At 53.8% G+C, this 20,537-nt stretch overlaps 1 protein-coding gene across 5 annotated transcripts in view; it reads left to right on the forward strand.

Annotated features, from left to right (window-relative positions):
• POMGNT1 (protein O-linked mannose N-acetylglucosaminyltransferase 1 (beta 1,2-)) overlaps window positions 1-20,537 on the forward strand; it is a 30,962-nt gene that overhangs the window by 270 nt on the left and 10,155 nt on the right. Inside the window, exons 1-12 of one of the 5 annotated variants that reach the window (XM_043520876.1) lie at window positions 167-608; window positions 990-1,198; window positions 6,138-6,246; window positions 8,629-8,744; window positions 9,260-9,325; window positions 10,811-10,924; window positions 12,210-12,327; window positions 12,718-12,816; window positions 14,142-14,269; window positions 15,402-15,472; window positions 16,323-16,398; window positions 20,416-20,499. In XM_043520876.1, the coding sequence (XP_043376811.1) occupies window positions 1,079-1,198; window positions 6,138-6,246; window positions 8,629-8,744; window positions 9,260-9,325; window positions 10,811-10,924; window positions 12,210-12,327; window positions 12,718-12,816; window positions 14,142-14,269; window positions 15,402-15,472; window positions 16,323-16,398; window positions 20,416-20,499 (1,101 nt within the window). In that variant the 5' untranslated portion in view covers window positions 167-608; window positions 990-1,078. Of the gene's footprint in view, window positions 1-166; window positions 609-957; window positions 1,199-6,137; window positions 6,247-8,628; window positions 8,745-9,259; window positions 9,326-10,810; window positions 10,925-12,209; window positions 12,328-12,717; window positions 12,817-14,141; window positions 14,270-15,401; window positions 15,473-16,322; window positions 16,399-20,415; window positions 20,500-20,537 lie in introns of those variants that run through there. The other 4 variants (XM_037907160.2, XM_037907162.2, XM_037907161.2 and 1 more) reach the window with 4 other exon arrangements.

Genomic DNA, 20,537 nt, shown 5'->3' on the forward strand with positions numbered 1-20,537 from the left:
CAATTGCCCCCCCCCCCAGCATAGGGGGGCTCTGCTAGTGGATTTCCCCCAGAGCTGGTCTCCTACCCCCCCACCCCCGGCCTAACTCGCTTAGCGTTTAAAACTCCCCTTCCCTCCACCTTCTCTGAGCCCAGGCCCCACAGAGATACTTCAGCCTGCCTGCCAGGCGCCCTGCCCCGGGGTGCCGTGTGGCAGTGGGGCCCCCCCTCCCCCCAATATTACAGCGCAAGGTGGTGACCCTGCGGCTGGAGCGCTCCCGTTGGGCGTGCGGGGCAAGTCGTGGGAAGGGGAGCTGGGATTTGGGGGTTTCTGTGCCCCCCACCCCGATCCTGTCTAGTGTGCATGGCACCCCGGTGGGTTTACAGACTCCCCTGGCTTGGTGTGGCTGCTTCCCTGGCGTTCTCAGGGAGCCCCTGGAACAGCGCGGGACGGGACGGCACGAGAGTGCCCTCACCCCCTAGCTAATGAGCCCGGACCAGGGTCTGGGGCAGCGTGGGGCGAGAGCAGAGCTCGGTTTCCCGCTGCGCAGTGTGCCGATGCTGCTGTCCCTGCTGCAGACACCTGTGCCATTAGGAACTGGACTGAAGCCACCAGCTCGCTCCACGCAGGTCAGTAAATGGCTCTTGGTGGCGACCAGCCTCTGCCAGGTTGTAACCGGTGGCCCAGGGACAGAGCTCCTTGAGCCAAGCGTCGGGGATCACGACACCTGCCCCTCAGCCCAGAAAGAGGGGCTGGGGATGCTCACACTGCTAGCAAGTTATCACTCCTGATTGTGCTAGGGGCCTGATTTTTGCACTGACGTTGGCTCGGGGTGACATCTGTCTGCCCTGCAGCTAACTCCCTGCCCTGAGGATCACTCTGATCCAGAGCACCTGCACGTCCTCTTCTCTTCCTTCCCTGCCCAGTGTCAGGCCGGGAGTGGGTGGAAGAGGTTATCCCTTCCTGGTTCAACCACAGGTCTTCTGCACCTGCTGATCCTGTCGCAGCAGGGACCCTTGAAGGAATGGGACCGGAGCCTACCAGATCCTGACAGCTGCCCCAGGCTGCTCCCCTCACCCATCCTCCTCGCCCCGTGATAATGGATGAGTGGAAACCCAACGCTCCAGCCAAACAGTTTGTCCCGCGGAAAAACCGGAGCTGGTACCTCGCCTGGAAGTACAAGCTGATGAATCAGAGAGCCGTCAGGCGGCTATGCCAGGTGAGTTCTCTGGAGTAATGCGAATCCTGCCCATGGGATTAAAGAAGATAAACTTGCAAAGCCCATGGATTATGGCGTCCCTGTGTTGGTGGAAGCAGCTGCAGCCCCTGTGACCTAACATGGTGGAAGAGAATAACTTGTCCAGTCAGAAGCCACCTGAATTACACTGTACTCTTAAAATGCAGAATGGAATGAGCCTGACCCTCCTTTAGCTACAGCAAGTGCCTGCAGCCAGTTAAAGATTTTTCTTCCGCAGACAAAGGGGTTTTTTATGGACTTCACCCGCGGTTAGATGTTGTTTATTACTGGGACAAGCACAGCTCAGCAACTGTTGAAGAGTGTTTCCAGGAGAGGAGGGTGGGCTTGCTTGGGGCCTAGCTTTGAGCTCTAGCTCTGGGTTTGGCATCCAGGGGGAAAGGGAAATCCTTGCGAGGCTTCGACTAATATGGCTCCTCCGCTGTGATCTTGGCCAGGGAAACTAGAGCCAGTCCATTTTTTGTTGTGTGATCCCTGTGCGCTGCCAAGAGAGATGCGCTCGTTCTCCACGCTGCAGGGGGAGTGGGTAGCTCTTTCTTCGCTCCTAGCGGAACACGGTTTTGGTTTATTTGTCAGTCTATCTCAGGAGCTGCCCCATCGCCACAGTATCTGAGCATCTTGCAATTACTGTATATGTCCTCACGACATCCTGGTAATGCACATTGCAGGGCGGGGAGGGGAATCCCAAGTGTACACACAAAATGATGGGATCTAAATTAGCTGTTACTGCTCAGGAAAGAGAGCTTGGAGTCACTGTGGATAGTGTCGGAAAACATCCACTCAATGTGCAGCGGCAGTCGAAAACGGTAACCATGTTAGGAACCATTAGGAAAGGGATCGGTAATAAAACAGTAAATATCATAATGCCGCTGTATAAATCCATGGTATGCTCACATCTTTAATACTGTGTGCAGTTCCAGATGGTCCCATGTCAAAAAAGATAAGTTACAATTTGAAAAGGTACAGAGAGAGGCAACAAAAATGATTAAGGGATGGAACAACTTCCACATGAGGAGAGATTAAAATGACTGGGACTTCTCAGCTTGGAAAAGAGACGACTATCGGGGGGGATATGATAGAGGTCTGTAAAATCATGACTGGTGTGGGGAGCGTGAATAGGGAAGTGTTACGTGAAGGAGTGAATAACACAAGAACCAGAGAAAAGGAGGACTTGTGGCACCTTAGAGACTAACCAATTTATTTGAGCATGAGCTTTCGTGAGCTACAGCTCACTTCATCGGATGCATACTGTGGAAATCGCAGAAGACAGAGGTCAGTCAATGAAATTAATAGGCAGCAGGTTTACAACAAACCAAAGGAAGTACTACTTCACATAACACACAAGCAACCCGTGGAACTCCTTGCCAGGGGATGTTGTGAAGGCCAAACCTCTACATAAAAGAATTAGATACATTCATGGAGCATAGATCCATCAATGGCTATTAGCCAAGATGGTCAGAGATGCAACCCCATGATGTGGGTGCCCCCAGTCTATGACTGGCAGATGCTGGGAGTGGACCACAGAGGATGGATCACTTGATGACTGCCTGTTCTGTTCATTCCCTCTGAAGTACCTTGGCATTGGCCACTGTCGAAAGACTGGATCCTGGGCTAGGTGGACCATTGCTCTGACCCAGTGTGGCCATTCTCACTTTCTAAGAAAGTGCTGTGACGCCATCTGTACAATGGGGATGTTGAAAGGCTAAGCCCAGGGTCACACAGAGAATCTGTGGCAGAGCAGGGAATTGAGCCCAGGACTCCCAAGTCCTAGGCCAGGGCTGTAACCACTAGACCATCCTGCCTCTGCGTGTGCAGAAGCAAATAGTTTAGAGGCCCTGTAATAAAGCGCTGGCAAGTGCATGTATGTGTGTGCACTCTAGAAAGCTGAAGGCCAGATTCTCAGCTGGTGTCAGCTGGTGTTGCTCCATTGAAGCCAGTTTGACCCCAGCTGAAGATCTGGTTGAGTCCCTTTGGAAGTGACCAGCTGATGGGGATGGACATGCCCGAGGCATTGGGCGGCTGCTTCAGAAGCAGCTGTGGAAAGCCGCACAGTTCCGCAGCTTGCTGGCCAGCCTGGGTGTGCGTCCTACTGAGACTCGGGACCTAGCTGTGGGAGAGTGGTGGGCGAGGGGTGAAGGGAATGAGCCAGTGCCAGGGTGGGAAAATTTAAAGTGGGTATTAACCTGTTACTCAAGAATTAATAGTCACTTGACTTGTCTGTCAGCTTCCATTTGAGGATCTCAAAGCAAAACTGTAACTCTGATGAACTAAAACTTGGTGAGAGGTGAAGAGAAGAATGTTATGATCTGTGCTTTGTACATTGACGTGGCCTGTTCGGTGCTTGAGTACTGCTGTGATGGGCGCTGCTGAAAAACCTCCATAGAAAATTAAGCTTTGCCAGCCCCCACTGCTGTTGGTGTGGCCCCATTTTTCAGATGGTGAAACAGGAAGAGAGAAAAGAAGTGACTTGTCTGAGATCACGCAGTGAGTCAGTGGTGGAGTGAGGGACAGAACCCAGATCTCCTGAGTCGATGCCTTAGCTGCTCCTGCCGCCACCTCCAGCTAAGGGTATTTATAGCTTCTATTGATAAGCCCTGGCTAATAAACAACCCAAACAGGGGGCCTGGGAGTCTAATAGCTCCTCAGTATATGGCATGTGGGAAGCTTTACAGCTGCTTCAGTTTGTAGATAAAGCAAATGGCCGGGTGTGAACCTGTCGGGTTCTGATTTGTATTGGACAAGGGTGGGACCTTTTTAAGAAGCACTTTCGCAGTGGGGTGGGTGGAAACTGATGGTATCGCTCCCACGTCAGAGACCCACGGAGCCTGTGCTGGCTGCTCGCTCTGCATCCCCTTCCCCATCCTGTTACCTGTGCATTGTTGACCCTGATTTGGTGGCACTGCTCTTCTGTTAAACAAGCCTTTTACCCCTGTGTCGGGCAGGATCTGCTCCTGTGTCTGTCCCTCCTGTCCAAAAGCAGCACACTTTAGGCTGTCCTGATGGATGTAATCAGCGGCCCGTAGCCCTTGGGATCGATATTCTAGCTTGACGGGCATTGCAATGGAAATCCAGTCATTCAAACCCATGGATGCGCCTTCTATCTTGCTGCATGGCCGCTAGTCTACGTAGCCTCGCAGCCGCTCCGCAGGAGAGTGGCATCCTCCCAGCCCATGTGGCCTATATCGGAGCCCTTTCTGTGCTGTGTGTGTGTGTGTGAGCCTTCATAAGAAGGGAACGTGTTTCTGTGCAGAGCTGTATAAGACTCTGGTGCTATCTAAAGGCTCTTCAGTACCAATGTAACGACGCTGTCGGCGTCAATAACAAAATCTGGGCTGGCGCACTGTGCTGCAAGCTCCCTGGAACCAGCCTGCTCTTGCCTACTCTGGCTACCACCAGCGAGAGGAAAAACTCTGGGTGCTTCAAGCTGGAGCAGAAGGGGTAGCTGGGAGGGTGGCTTTCTCTTGCTGGATTGCTCCTCTCCAACAGGCTTAACCAACTAATCTAGGCTCTTGTTTTTTATCTGCTGTCTTTCCCCATAGCCTGGCTCCTAGACACAGCTCCACTGGTTTAATGAGGCAGTTGCTAATAGAAGTCAAGTGGCGGTAGACAATAACAAAATTCCAGGCTGGACTGAGGCCATGTGGCTCAGTGGACCTGCCCCCCCCATCTGCCAAGTGTGTGATAGACGTATTCGGTGCCCAGTGAGCAAGTGGCATTCTCCATCGGTCAGTTTCCAACCTTGCAGTCGTAAATAATCTTGTGCCGGCTGCTTTGGTGGAAGGCTCTCTGAGTATTAACTAGAGCTAAAGCCGGCAGGCCGGGCACCAGAGTATGTAGCAGAGTGAAGGAGCCTTGTCTCTTGTTTGTCGCTATATCCCATTACTTTGAGGATGGGGGTATTGCTTCCAATGCGAATGTGATCAGCTACTTTAGTGACTTCCAGCTTTTGTGACTCAAACTATGTATATAGCCCCCCTGGCATCTAAACCCATCCCTACCCCCAATTGAGGGGTATCCACCTCCTTTTACAGATGGGAGGGACACTAACATGGTGAGAGTCATTCTACGACTTGTCCGAGGTCACGCAGGGAGTGTGGCAACATCAGGATTTGAACTCAGATCTCCAGAGCCCCAGTCCCTGTGGTTAGGGGACTGGCCACGCTTTCTGTCTCAGTTTCAGCCCTGAAAGGTCATTTCTATCTCATGCTGTATCCTCAGCCCAAAGGTGACTGGGGGAGGATTGCATTGGAGTAGGGAAGGCAATTGATACAGGAAGCTCACCCCTGAAGTTCCAGTAGAGACCTCTGTCTCCTCGTAGGTCTGCCTTATGATGGGCTCTTTCATTACGATAGCATCACAGGCAGCTGGGCCATGTGACGTTCTCTGCAGCATTCAGTGTCATGGAGGTGACTGCATTGCTCTCTCCAGGCAGGCAGAGGAAATAAAATACTGCTCTTCTCTCTTTCCCCTAGACCTCTGACTGCGCTCATCTCTGCAGCGATTCACGCGCCCAGATCGTAATGCAGGGGGAGTTAAGGTTTCTGTCAGAGGTGTAACGCTGAATTTCCTGACGTTTGCACTCTTCTAATGTGGTTGACTTTTTCCCCCCTCCTCACGCACCCCTGTGAGGCAGGGGTGTTATCCCCATGGTACAGGTGGGGAAACTGAGACACGGCAAGGCTAAGTGACTAGCCCAAATCACACAGGAAGTGTGTGGCAGAACTGGGAATTGAACCTGGGTGTTTCAAGTTCTACACAAACATCCTAGCCACTGGACCACCCTTTCTTCTGTGTGCTAGGGAAAACTATGGCTATCTGAGATCCTCTGTGAGGATCATATTGTGGTTTATCCTAACACGTTGTTGTGTGGCGTGTAACTGACCCAGAGCTTTTTGCCTTGCAGATGGGTGCTGTCCTCTTTCTGCTTGTGACTGTGATTGTGAATATTAAGCTGATCTTGGACACTAGAAGAGCTGCCAGCGAGGGGGAGGAGGAGTCTGCCCAAGACTATGGTGAGTCTGAGGGGCCTGGGTCAAGGCGGCAGCAGTCAACGCATTCCCATGCTACCCTGCCAATGCGTGCGGCCGTGCCGTAACCAGAGCTGGTTAGAAAACAGGCTTTGTCAAAACTTTCCATGGCGGGGGAAAACGTCCACTTTGTTTGGCAAACAAAATCTAAACCAAAAATATTTTTGGTTGGAAATGCTGCCGTGGTGCCTCATGGGAGTTGTATTTCAGGTGCCATGTGCGCTTGCTCTTCTACTGTATAGGCTAGGCTCCTTGTGGGACTATATCTCCCATGGTGCACCATGGTCTTACCTCATAGTGAAGGGCAGCGATTGCATCATGGGGAGTCCCCTGACCTGGTACATCCTGGGAGATGTAGTTTCATAGAATCATAGAAGATTAGGGTTGGAAGAGACCTCAGGAGGTCATCTCGTCCAGCCCCCTGCTCAAAGCATGACCAATCCCCAACTAAATCATCCCAGCCAGGGCTTTGTCAGGCCAGGCCTTCAAAACCTCTAAGGATGGCGATTCCACCACCTCCCTAGGCAACCCATTCCAGTGCTTCACCATGCCTCCTAGTGAAATAGTTTTTCCTAATATCCAACCTAGACCTCCCCCATTGCAACTTGAGACCCTTACTGCTTGATCTGGCATCTGCCACCACTGAGAACAGCCGAGCTCCATCCTCTTTGGAAACCCAGGTAGTTGAAGGCTGCTATCAAATCCCCCCTCACTCTTCTCTTCTGCAGACTAAATAATCCAGTTCCCTCAGCCTCGCCTCGTAAGTCCTGTGCCCCAGACCCCTAATTATTTTCAGTGCCCTCTGCTGGACTCTCTCCAATTTGTCCACATCCTTTCTGTAGTGGGGGGCCCAAAACCGGATGCAATACTCCAGATGTGGCCTCACCAGTGCCGAATAGAGGGGAATAATTACTTCCCTCGATCTGCTGGCACTGCTCCTACTAATGCAGCTAACTACTGTTAGCCTTCTTGGCAACAAGGGCACACTGTTGACTCATATTCAGCTTCTCATCCACTGTAACCCCTCGGTCCTTTTCTGCAGAACTGCTGCCGAGCCATTCGGTCCCTAGTCTGTAGCGGTGCATGGGATTCTTCCGTCCTAAGTGCAGGACTCTGCACTTGTCTTTGTTGAACCTCATCAGATTTCTTTTGACCCAATCCGCCAGTTTGTCTAGTTCACTCTGGACCCTATCCCTACCCTCCAGCCTATCTACGCCCCCCCCCCCCCCCCCCCGCAGCTTAGTGTCATCCGTGAACTTGCTGAGGGTGTGATCCATCCCATCAGCCAGATCATTAATGAAGATGTTGAACAAAACCAGCCCCAGGACTGACCCCTGGGGCACTCTGCTTGATACCGGCTGCCAACTAGACATCAAGTTTGTCTAGAGAGCCCAGCCCATAGAAGAGAATGGGGATGAAAGGAAACAGGACTACAACTCCCATGAGGTACTAGGGCAATATGTCAAAACTGAAATATTTCAGCTTTCAGGATTTTGGTGGTTTTGAGGGAAGCATTGAAATCTTTTCCAGAAAGCAACCCTTTTTGTGGGGGGAGGGAAATTGTGTAACCGAAACCCCCGTTTATCTGCTGGAAAGACAGTTTTTGATGGAAAACTTTTGACCAGCCCTAGCCATGACGTTGAATGAACCATCTGCATGCTGCTAGAGATAATACGTCATTCTAGGTCTGCTTCATCCTTCGCTAGGCCGTTCATCCGGCTTTAGACCAGATAGCCCTCTCTTTTGGGTGGTTTGTCCCCCATCCAGTGTTGAGACTAAACCAGACAGGGGGTGGAGTGGCGTGCTGTTCCAAATTGCATTCTCTGTGCAGTGTGACATTGTACGCACCATGCAAGCAAGGTCATGCCAGCAGGGGTGGGCCCACGCTATTCCCAGAAGTACTGGAAAGTCTGGCATTCTGGGAATGCGTGCATGGCCACCTTATCCAGCCTTGACTTCTTTGTTCAGACTGCCAGCCACGGTGGTTCTGGAGACATGGACTTCTGTCCACCCAGGGCTGGACTGACACCCTAACTGGGAAAGGCCAGGTGGTGGGTGAGGCTGGCACTGCCTCCCCTTCTCCCTCATCAGGAGTAATTAAAGACCTGGAGGTCTTCAAGCTTTGCCACCTGGTCCCTCAAGCACCAGGGGCCATGTCAGCAGGGCTTGGTGGAAGGATGTTTTGGAACATCCCACCAGATCTGTAAAGAGAGATGCTGCAGCCTGCTGGGAGTGGCAAGAAAGCACATATTGTGCTGATAGGTTGGGAATCTCCCCCATCCACTGAGGGGAACCTGCTGGTCCTCGTTGCACTGAGCCACAACTAGGCAGGTAGGGCTGAGTCTTCGGGCACCCCTCTCTCCTTAGATGAAGGTGTGCAGCATCTGGAGAGCCTGCGCCGCCCCACCAGCACCAGGAAGGTCTTGGACATCGAGGTGTACTCCAGCCGGTCGAAGGTCTACGTGGCTGTGGACGGGACGACGGTGAGTGGCTGGTACAGGAGGCTGCAGGTTACCCATGTGAGCCGAGGGCGGGAGAACTGGCTTGGGTGGAACCAGAACAGACCTGATCTCCGTCACCCAGACCTTGAACTGAAGCCCTTCCTGGAGCACTGAGCTCCTCATCCGAGCAGAATGCAGCTCAGGCCTTTGCCATGCTCAACAATTGAATGGCTTGAGTGTAAGCCTGTTTCTGCTGCCATTGAAGTCAACGGTAAAGCTCCTATTGACTCAATGAGCTAGGATCAGACTAAGGCTTAGCATCTAATTCTCCACCCTCTCTTTCTTTCTTCTGAGGATGGCTTGTGCCGAGTACAGTGGTAGCAGGTGTCCCACTGCCGCAAATTGGAGAAACCAGCAAAGGGGCTGGAATTTGAAGTTTAGTGAATTCTCCCGCTGTAGGAGCAGCTGTGTGACAAACCCAGCTGCCACCACTGGGGTGGAGGAATTCCTGGGAAAGAACTGGCTGATTGCGACAATAACGTTTCTCCCTCCCGCAGGTCTTAGAAGATGATGCTCGAGAGCAGGGCAGAGGGATCCACATCATTGTGTTAAATCAGGCTACAGTAAGTTGCACCAATTGTCCCTGTATGTGTTCAGGCAGGGCTGTCTGGCATTCCTGCCCAGTGACACTGTTCCTCGCTGAGGGCTAGCTACATGCGTAAGCCAGTCTTGCATTTCTCCAGGCCAAAGAGAAATCTCTGAATCCCTTCTCTTGCAATGGTACAAAAGCACTGGGTGGGTTTCTCCCTTGCTAGCCCAGCTCACAAAAGTGGAGCTGCCTTGGAATATCTGGCAACAGATGAACCCATGTGTGAGCTGGATGCTTCAGCCCCGGGAGCTGGGTGCCTCGGCCTGGGGAAGTTACAGCCTCAAAGGAAATGCCTTGGGAAAGCCCTGGTTGGAAGTAGTTGGAGGTGGGGCCACGGACTTCAGTGGGAGTCATTCCATTGACGTTGATGGGCTTTGGCTCATGTGGTGCAGACTTAACTCTAGTTTTGGCTTCCTTGAGTGCCAGGATGCAGGGGCAACGGAAGGTCCCTAAAAGGGGGGACGGGGGGGACTACTTGCACCCAAACCATGGCCCTGCCCCCCATGCTCCCTCTTCCCCTGAGGCTCCACTCCCCAACTCACTCCACCCCCATCCCCTGTCGCTCACTCTTACAGCTGGTGAAAGGTTGGTGAATCGTAGGACATAAAGGGACCTCGAGAGGTCATCTAGTCCGGTCTCCTGCGCTCAAAGCAGGACAACATAATAACTAGCCCATCCCTGACAGGTGTTTGTCCAACCTGTTCTTAAAAATCTCCAATGATGGAGATTCCACAACCTCCCTAGGCAATTTGTTCTACTGCTTAACTACCCTGACAGGAAGTTTTTCCTAATGTCCAACCTGCACCGCCCTTGCTGCAATTTAAACCCACTGCTTCTTGTCCTATCCTCAGAGGTTGATAAGAAATTTTTTTGTCTCCTCCTTGTAACAACCTTTTATGTAGTTGAAAACTGTTATCATGTCCCCTCTCAGTCTTCTCTTCTCCAGACTAAACAAACCCAGTTTTATCAATCTTCCCTCATAGGTCATGTTTTCTAGACCTTTTATCATTTTTGTTGCTCTTCTCTGGACGTTCTCCAGTTTGTCCACATCTTTCCTGAAATGTAGTGCCCAGAACTGGACACAATACTCCTGGTGAAGCCTAATCAGCACGGAGTAGAACGGAAGAATTACTTCTCTTGTCTTGCTTACAACACTCCTGCTAATACATCCCAGAATGATGTTTGCGCTTTTTTTTTTTTGGCAATAGGGTTACACTGTTGACTCATATATTTAGCTTGTGATCCACTATGACCCCCAGATCCCTTTCTACAGTACTCTTTCCTAGGCAGTCATTTTCCCAGTTTGTACATGTGCAATTGATTGGGCCTTCCTAAGTGGAGTACTTGGCATTTGTCCTTCCTGAATTTCCTCCAGTGAGGAGTTTTGGGTGGTGCTCGTGTCCGGGGGCCTGGTGTACGTGCATCATGCAGGGTGTGCCATGTGTTTGAACATCGACAGGGTCACGTGATGGCCAAGAGGGTGTTTGACACCTACTCACCCCATGAAGACGAAGCCATGGTCCTCTTCCTCAACATGATCGCTCGTGGCCGCATCCTGATCTTCTCTATTAAGGTAGGTGGGTCCGACACCGAGGGAGACTGCAGATCACGTCACTGACGCGATTCAAGCTCTAGCAAGGCCCAGGCTGGTTCTGCCTCCCTGCAGTCTTGTCTGGACGTGTGTTAGAATATTCATGAGACATGAGCTGGAGGAGAATGGGGCTCACTTATTTATATGATGGGAACGCCAAGGAATCCGTACCTTATTTATTACAGTAACACCTAGGAGCCCCAATCACAGGCCAGGACCCCACTCTGCTGTGCACGGTACAAACGCAGAACAAAATGACAGTGCCTGCCCCCAAGGAGTTTACAATCTAAGTATAAGACAAGAGGCATCAAATGAATATAGACGGACAGGGAAGCCCAAGGAAACAATGTGGCCGTATTGGTCAGCCTGTCCGGCAGTGGTCTCAGCACACCAGCAGCCGAACCGTTGTCAAGTTTTTTTGTAGGCATCCTGGCAAAGGGAAGTTTTGAAGGAGGATCGTGCGCGAGTTTTGCAGATGTTCATGGGAAGCGCTTCCCAGATAGCCCCGTCTTCTCCCCCACACTTGGAGAAAGCACAAGGGTGCTTTTTTGAAAACACTTAAATGTGACCGCAGGGTACCGCTGTTGAGCAGAATGGGGTTACTCCTGTCTCCCACCAGCATGAGTGGGAAGAGCATCTGGATGGGTGTCTTCCTCCCCCATTGTTTTCTGTCACTCTTGGGGGTTTGTGCATTTTCTGTCCTATAAAGCGTCCTTCGGCTACAGCTTCTCTGAAACACTCTACGTCCAAAACTCCCTGGTGCCCTTCTATTTAAACTGTTCCGTTTCCTGATTTCTGACTGACACTTGCATGCGGCATCACCTGTCTCAGGTGGGAAATAGCTTGGAAGATATGTTCCCCAGAGGAATTAAGATAAACTTTTTTTTAATCCATCATGCAACTTACTATCCCTTGTGACCCAGAGGCAACGTCTTTCTTTCTGTCTGATCTTTGCAAGGGCAGCGATCCTGAGTCGGAAATGCGTGGCTGCTCTGACCTTCCCTGTGGGTCTGCTTAGCGCCCTCAATTCGCAGGGGTGTGAATCGCCCTGCAGCCGGTGCGCATCGGCGAGCTCTGCTGGGGGGAGTGAGTGGAAGAGGCCTTCCAACCGCCAGCTCCGAAACGTGGCTCTCCAGGGCTGAGCCTCCAGTGGGATTTAGAGGGGGGACGGTGGGAAGACCACCCTGCTGGCTGCAGTGGGAGATGGATCCTGCCGGTTCAGAGCAGGGGAAGATGCCACCTCACGATGTGTTTTGTTCCGTTCCAGGACGAAGGCTCCTTCCACCTTAAAGACTCAGCAAAGAGCCTCCTGAAGAGCTTGGGAAGCCAGGTCGCCTCGTCCCTCAGCTGGAGGGACATGTGGAGCTTTGTGGGGAAGAAAGGAGGTGAGAGCCCTGCTCCGGCCGGGGCCAGGAGGGAGGGGAGGCAGAAGGGATGGACTCTGGCTAACTGGACGGAAATGGCGTCCCCTCAGTGAGTGGGGGCACCGGGGGTAATCCCACAAACCCCGTCCTCACTCTGCAGTGTCCGAGCAGAGTTGACATCTCTTGGCCATGGGGGCCTGCGCCCTGGGTGCAGGTTGAGTGTTGGGGGGAGGGAGACACGTCTCCTTCTCAAGCTCCTGCCATTGTTGGAGGGAAGGACGTACCAGCTGGTCTCTCGGTGATGACGTGGGTTCTGGCTGGCTCTGTACAGCGGCCAGGGGGACGGGCATGGTCGGGTATCTGAGCGCCGTTCGGCAGCACCGTGGGTCTGACTGCACGACTGCCCCTCAGGCGAGGTGTACGGCGAGAAGCATTCCAAGTCCCCGGCGCTCTCCACATGGGGGGACCCCGTCCTGCTGAAGACCGAAGTCCAGCTGACCTCTGTGGAAGGTAGGTGATTCGGGGGGGGGCTCCTCCAGACCAGGGCAGAGAGCTGCTGGGTGGGCGGGCGCCCCATCGCACGCCTCACTTGGATAAGAGGTGGGGGCTGCAGGAGAGAGACGGACGCTGCGGGGAGACCCTGGCTCTGCCTCAGCACCTGCAGCTGGAGAACCCCTCTCAAGAAGAGATCAACCCCCATTCTCAGTGGGGGCGGGTGGGAGGGCGGGGTTGAGAGGGGTTGGCGGGGGGCGGGAAACCGGATTCTGCTGTAAATCTGGCCCCATGGAGATGAGAAATGATTGGGGAGGAGGGGCAGTGCGGCCTAGTGGATGGGGCTCTCGGCTCAGACCTGGATTCTATTCCTGGCTCTGATACTGTGTACGTCCACTCGCCCTTCTGTGCCCCCCACTTTGTAAGCTCTGTGGGGCAGGCGCTGGCTCTCACGATGGCCGTACAGCGCCTAGCGCAATGGAGTTCTGAGCTCAGCTGTGGCCTGGAGGTGCTGCTGGCCTACAAATAATCAGATGCCAGCACTGTGAGGCCTTCTGGAGGGCATGGGGAGGTTTGGGGTCTCTCTCTCAAACCTGTGCTCCCATACCTCGGGGATGGTATTCTTCTGGGAGGGTGAGGCAGAGCTGTGTGTAAGCCCCTCTATGAGGAATTTGCACTGGGGGGGGTGATGGGAGCTGACTTCAGGCTGCATTGTTCTGACAGGGCTGTTTCTGGGAGCTAGGAAGTGGTGGTTTGTTTGGGGTTGGTTTTTTTTTTTCTTCCTTTTTAAAGCCGCCGACCTCCTTAATACAGGACTGGGCGTTAAAATGGAATTGGTGCTTCTGTTGTAAATCCGGTGTTCACTCTCTTTTATTTTCTTAGCAACCCTACAATAACAAACCAGCATGCTTCTGCCAGGAGGAGGGGAGGAGATAAAGGAGTGGGTTTCCTTTTCCTGCTTCCAAGGGATTGTTTGTGAATGCCTAGGGTGGGTCTTAAAATAGAAGTTGGAAGAAATCTCTCTGGACCATGCCGTTCAGAGCTCCCGTTCCTTCTGTGCTCATCCAGCTGCCAGGGCCTTCTGTGCCCCTGTAGGGTTTGAGCCTGGGTGCCCACCCAGGGCAGCGGACAGAGGCTGGCTGCACTTCTGCGAAAGCATCCGCTCGGCCCAGGTGGCCACCACCGACAGTAAGCCGTGGCACAACAGCTGAGGCTGCAGGTGGGGGCAGTGAAGTGGCAGGGCAGCAGGGCTGTGCCCTGGCACAAAGGGGTGAGCTGCCTGCTGTCTCCCCTCCCGCCCCGAGCAGTGGTCTGAACTCGGCTAGTCTCCCGTTCCCCCGCAGATGCCGAGTGCCGCTGGCCCGACACGGAGCTGAACCGCCGCCGGTGGAGGTTCTGCACCAAGGTGGAAGGTTACGGCAGCGTCTGCAGCTGCAAAGACCCCACGCCCATCGAGTTCAACCCTGATCCCGTGAGTGCGCAACGGCCAGAGGTCGTCTTCCCCTCCAAGCGCGAGCGGAGGAAGGGGAGCGGGAGGCCCTTGCCTCCAGCTGAGCATGGAGTGGTGCGTGGCCCTCGCCTGGCATAACGTCTGCAGGAGGCTTCGGGATAGACGGAGCACAGAGGGCTCCAGCTGAAATCACGTCGGCCTGCTTCTGCGCGGCACGCCGCCTCCAGCAGGCTCCCAGAATGCACCTGGCTGTCAGAAGGGAAGGGAAGGATGCTGCAGTGTCTCTCTGAAACGGCCAGGGACGACTGTGGTAGAGTAGCTAGGGCACGAGGGTTCGTACGCACCAGTGTAGATCTCGCTGCGTCCCTTCCCTGCCATGGCAGGGGCCTGGAGCATTCCTGACACTTCCGTCTCTTCTGTTCCCTGCCCGTGGCACACCTCAGTCCAGCCTCCTGAGGGTTGTGACTGTCGGGCTTGGTGTGGGGTGGCCGGGTGGTGGTCAGTGATGACCTCCTGGTCTGGCACTCCCTTCTGGACTAGGGCTCTGTTGTGGTCTAGCAAAAAGTACTCTTGGGTCCGAATGGCAGCAAGCGGCAGGACCCCTGTGGCATCTCTTACCTGACAGCTGGCATCTCCAGTCACCTGGCATTCCTCTCAGGCCAGGCTGAGGCCTGGGATCAGTCCTGAAGAGAGAACCGTGCCGAAACAATCACCATGCGATTTTTTTTTTTCTCCCCCCTGCAGCCCCAGGATTCTTAAGCTGTCCCGCAGCCACGTAGTGACCGGGCCCAGCCCTGCCCTGCCCAGATCCCAGCCTGCCGTGGTGGGGCAGGAGGGCATCTGAAGGTGTCTAAGATGGACTGAATGAGGCCATCATCCTTGCACCAGGGTTCTCCTTGTGGGCAAAGGGTCTCTGCTCTGTTTCAAGGCTGGATGAGAACAGTGCTGTCCCCTCTCTTGAAATAAAGCCCGGCCCCTAAGGGGAACGAAGCTGGGTGGTGAATTGACTCCCATGAGATCCCCTCGCTGTGGGCAGGGCTCCTAAACCTTGCAGACATCACTGGTTCTTCTCAGGGCTGTCAGGGCCCGGGGCTGGGCGGGTGGCCCCTAGTGGCTTCCCAAAGCCCTTATCACAAACATTTTTCTCTTCCAGCTCAAGGACAATAAAGTCTTTAATGTGCCCGTGGCTGTCATTGCAGGGAACAGACCCAATTACCTGTACAGGTGAGTGCTCGGCGGGACGTTGCATGGGCTGTGGAGGGATGTCCCGGGGAAAGCATTGGATCTCTCTTGCAGGGTCCATAGAAAGCCAAGCTGGGGAAGCCCCGTGAGATCACTCCATCTCCAGTTAGTGCAGATGGAGCACTGGGAACAGCTCTGCTTCTGTACCCAGTCCTGGCTCTGAATAATGCGGGCACCCCCGTTCTTCTTGGGGAGCCTGCTCTCTGATGTCGTTAGCGGGAGGAGTCGCCTGCTAGTCTCCTTTGCTTTCCCAGAATGCTTCAAGGGCGTCTTCCTAGTGGCCAACTCGTGAGTAGCCCAGCCACAAAATGCTGCGGGAGCAGGTAGTGGTGGGCTCTGAATGCCCCCCGGGTGGGTGGCTTTGTCCTGGGGGCAGGTTAGTGTGTTGTGTAGTCCTCAAGGGATTTTTCTCCATCCCTGCTGGCCAACTCTGAGTGATGATAGGCGTTACCCTCCCAGCTTCGCCATGGGAAGGGAGTATGGGGCAATGTCTGGGTTTGCAAGGACCTCACCACCCCCCACCCAAGGGATCTAGGCCTCACTCGAGTGTTGAACCGTCTCCTTCTTCTGTTGCCCAAGTTTCATCACTGGCTCAGTATGTCGCCAGGTGACCGTCTCTCACCCGGTGCCCTCTGCAGGAGGGCTGGACGCTCCCAGGAAAGAGAGCAGGGGCCTGACAGGGCCCGCTTCCCCCTCCATCTGAGAGAGAAGACACTTGTGCAAGGCTCTTGCATGGCACCCCCCCTCCCCGTTACCATGGCGTTCAGTCTGTTAAAGAGACTCCAGACTTTCAAGCAAACACATTTTCACTCTCTCCTCTCCTGGCCCCCAGGATGCTGCGGTCCCTGCTGTCAGCTCAAGGGGTCAACCCCCAGATGATCACGGTCTTTATTGATGGATATTATGAGGTAAGATCTCCCCCTGTGGCGGGGAGGGGGGCTTCTCACACTGTCTCTGAACATGCGGGAGGGGGCAGCTGGTGTCGTCCTTGTCCCCTCTCTGCCCACCCCCCTGGGGCGGGCTCCTCACTAGGCTCTGAAATTCCCGCTCGGCGCACTGGGACAGAGCAATTTCTTTGGTCTGTGTCCCATTGGGCATCTTCGTTTTGACGACGGTTAGGCTGCTGGTGTGTTGAGACGGCTGCGTGTCACACTGGCCATCATCTCTTGTCTCAGGCTTAGATCAGAAGCTCTCTGGGGAACGGGCCACGTATTTGTTCTGGGTTTTGTACAGCACCTAGCGCAGCAGGGTCCTAGTCAGTGATTGGGGCTCTTGATACAAATGAGTTATTTTCTGCATCTTTAAAATGCCCTGAGGCTGGGGCAAGAGGTGTCGGCGCCCTCTGGAGTCCACATTTCTGACCGACCCCTGTCTGCAGCCCCCTTCCCACTCCTGCTGAAATAAAGCAACTGAATGGTGCTGTCTGGCGTCAAGTGTCCAGGGGGGAGAGGGGCTGCTCAGGGGTGGACTGATGGGGGGGCGCCCCATGATTGTCGCAGAGCTTCGGGGCGTGAAAGAGAACCCAGCGTGCCCTCTAACGTGAAGATCTTTCTCCCAGTTTCCGAGCTGTGAGAAGAGCCAGAAATTCCACTAGGGACTTCACCGTGGCCAGTCTGTTTTACGTGGACAGCGGCCATGAGATCTTGTCCTGGGGTAGAATTTCACAGTTCTCCCACTCTTTGACCAAGACCTGGGTACGACACCCCGCCTTGTACGAAAGCGAAACCTTTTTGGATGAATCCTTTATTCGCTGACGAACGCAAGTGTCCTTGGACGTGAAACTGTTCGCGACTTTGGGTCGAATTTGACATGAACTCACTGAACAAGTTTCAGCCCCAAACCCTGGCTCACAGTAGATTCGCGAGGACCTTTCATGGAGAAGGAGGTGGCAGTGCGGCAGTCCTCCCCCAGTGGGTGGGCACTCTCCTGAGAAGTGGAAGGCCTAGACTCAGGTCCTTGCTCCACTGTATAGTTTGATTAGAATTTAAGAGCCCCACCTCAGGGTAGCTGATGGCTTGGTGGTTTGAACGCTTATCTGGAAAAGGGGAGATCTGGGTTCAAATCCCTGTTCCCGAGGGGGAATTTGTACCTGCTCACCTCCCCCATTAATCTAACCCTTTAAAAATGCCTGAAAACTGACTGTTTTGTTTGAATCAAATTTTTTGCCAACTCTTTTTTTGCTTCCCTGAAAACTCTGAAAAAGTTCAGACTCAGGTCGGCCCAAACTGCCTCTTTTTGTTTTGGGTTTTGACCGGTCAGTGACCCACAGAATCAGTTAGTCACCCAGCCCCACTTATTCCCAGGCCTGCCTGTTCCCTCGTGCTCCTTCCCTCTGAGATCCTGCGACCGGCGGTCACCTGCGGCCTTCTGAAATCAAGTGGATTTATTTAGCAAATGGAGCAAAGCATTGGAGACAGTGACTTTAAAACAGCAGTCAGCTGCCATGCCCGTCTAGACCCATCTGACCTTAGGCTTCGCTACGAGCTCAGTTAGACAGGCTTCCCGCCGGTTAGAGGAACCGAACGGACCCAGTGTGTTCTCTTGGCAAGCCCAAGAGTTCTTGGGAGCCAGCCTGGTCTCCGTTTGCCTTCCAGAGAGTGATTCCCTCCCCAGGGAAACCCGTTTCTCAAAATCCTCTTCTCCCTGCATAAGCCAGACCCCACTTACCATCTGTCCAGGTCCGTCTATGCTGCCTACTGAGCATAGACTGACCTGAGGTTTGAGCCCAAGCCCCACTTCTGTCCACGCACAGGACCCGGGGCCTAGCAACCTGCTGAGGGCATGGGTCAGAGCCCCAGTCCCACAGAGACTTTGGTCCAAGCGCTGTCGTTTTGCAGCGTGATCACAGCTCCAGCCGCAGACCCGCGTCAGAAGGTCTGCATAGCGCCGTACGGACACATTAACAGGCCTGGGAGACCCAGGTGTGGCGATTGTAAACCCGGGGTTACAATGCAGTGTGGACACTCCCACAGACCCGGTTTACAGTGCAGAACAGACACACCCTGAATGGCTTTCTTACAGGGCCAGGGGTGCAATCTTCCATTTCTCGCCAACTGTTTTTTTCCACTTGACCGGCCAGGCCAGGTAAGGAGAAGCCCCCATGATGGCTGCTCCATTGTCTGGAAGTTAGACCTATTCAGCCTTAATGGCTTTCAGTCACGGGCCTTGTGTTTGGAGTGCTGAAACTCTGCTCCCCCGGACCTCAGGATTCCTATACATAACCCATATTGTAGGGTGCAGCTCCATGTTCCCCACCAAGCACCCCATGTCCATCAGACCCCTTCCAGTCCAGGCTTGACCTGATGCGCCACAGCCAAAATAAACACCCCCTGCCCCACAAATCTGTCTCAAGATTGGAACCTGGGTTAGACTCTCTGACTTGCAGCTGGATGTGACTTTTGAAGCCGTCACACTGCATAGTCCTAGCATTAGTGGGGGGGAGAGGGGGCAGTGGTCGGACCCCCCCACAGCCGCTTAAAACAACCTGCCTTCAGTTGGCCTTTCCCCGTAAACCTCATCTTCTCCCCCTGTCTGTAAGCTGAGGCCTCGCTGTGGACAGAGCCAGATGACCCAAATGCTTGTGTGGAACTTTTCACCTCTTTCGGTCTCCAGGTGCTTCGCCGGTGACTCCGCTTTGCATTATATCCCCGTGGTTCAGCTGGGCGGGGGGCGCTCGAGGTGCAGAGGTTGCCCAAAGTCACACCATGACTGAGCCTGGAGCAGAACCCAGATCCCCCCTCCCCCACCCCCCCCAATTCCCAGGCTGGCACCTGGCTAGTAGTCTAAGGGGCTTAGGACATGCTGTCTAGTGGGCGTTGATTGCAAGCACCGTTACTGGGTCTGGACTGTACTGCGCGGTAGGGGTGACTATCTTTTTTTTTTCCCCCTCCATCAGACCCAGCGTTTCTGTCTCTCCTGTTCATACAGCACCACTCCATTTAGTGTCGGCGTGAGGGAATGAGATGAGCAGAGCTCTTTCTTTGCAAGGAAGAACATGAATTAAACCAGTTGGGGGGGAGGGAGGAATCCTCTTTTTAGACACTTGCCACAGTGACTAATGCTCTGTAAGTGAGAGCAGATAATGCTGGATGCATCCCGTTGCCATGGCAACGGGAAGCAGGCTCCCTGGCCTATGAGGGAGCAGCATGAACGTTGGGCCTGTTTCATGAGTGGAACAGGAGATGCTGAGCACCGTGCTGTCATTTTATTGGGGTGTCCGGGGGAAGATAAACCCTTGGTGCTTGATGCAATCCGAGTTCCCTTCCCCGGTTGCAATAGGGATCTGCGGGCGGAGGATGGCGGGGGCCAGACTGTGGGTGCACAGAGCATGGGATGACTAAGGGGCTCTCTAATGGGATTACTGGTCAGCTGGAGAGGTGACCTGGTTTCATGCCGGATGGTAAAGGAAGCCTCTCTCTGGTGTACGTGTATAAAACACAGCTGTTGCGTGTACCCATGGAACGTGCTACCCCCCACCTCCCCATTCTTTACAGTATGCACATGAAGAAGGATTAGACACCTGCATGAGTGAGCATGGCTAATGTGCAACTTATCATAGAATATCAGGGTTGGAAGGGACCTCAGGAGGTCATCTAGTCCAACCCCTTGCTCAAAGCAGGACTTCAGTTAAACAAGCTGCGTTAACCGTTACAGGGGTTATCTATGCTCATGCTTCAGGGCACAAGCTGATTATCCACTGAGGTCAGGCAGCCCTGCTGTTTCCTTAAGTCACCATGGCGCAGCACTGCACAGTTAAGCCCACTGTGGGGTGTTTCCCACGCTTGCCTGAAGCATCAGATGCCATCAGAGACTTTGCCCCATCTCCTGGCTTGCCAACCCTGCGCACTAGAGAAGGGGCTGAGCTTAGAGGTATAGACAGATCTGGGGCCTGTGCGGTGAGTGAGTCTCGTGTCTTTCTCTTCCAGGAGCCAATGGACGTGGTGGAGTTGTTTGGCCTGAAAGGGATCCAGCACACTCCGATCAGCATTAAAAATGCCCGAGTGTCCCAGGTGAGGGACCCTTCCTACTTGCCCCTCTGGCCCCACTT

This window comes from Chelonia mydas, chromosome 8 (assembly GCF_015237465.2).
Source record: "Chelonia mydas isolate rCheMyd1 chromosome 8, rCheMyd1.pri.v2, whole genome shotgun sequence".
Taxonomy (NCBI): Eukaryota; Metazoa; Chordata; order Testudines; family Cheloniidae; genus Chelonia; species Chelonia mydas.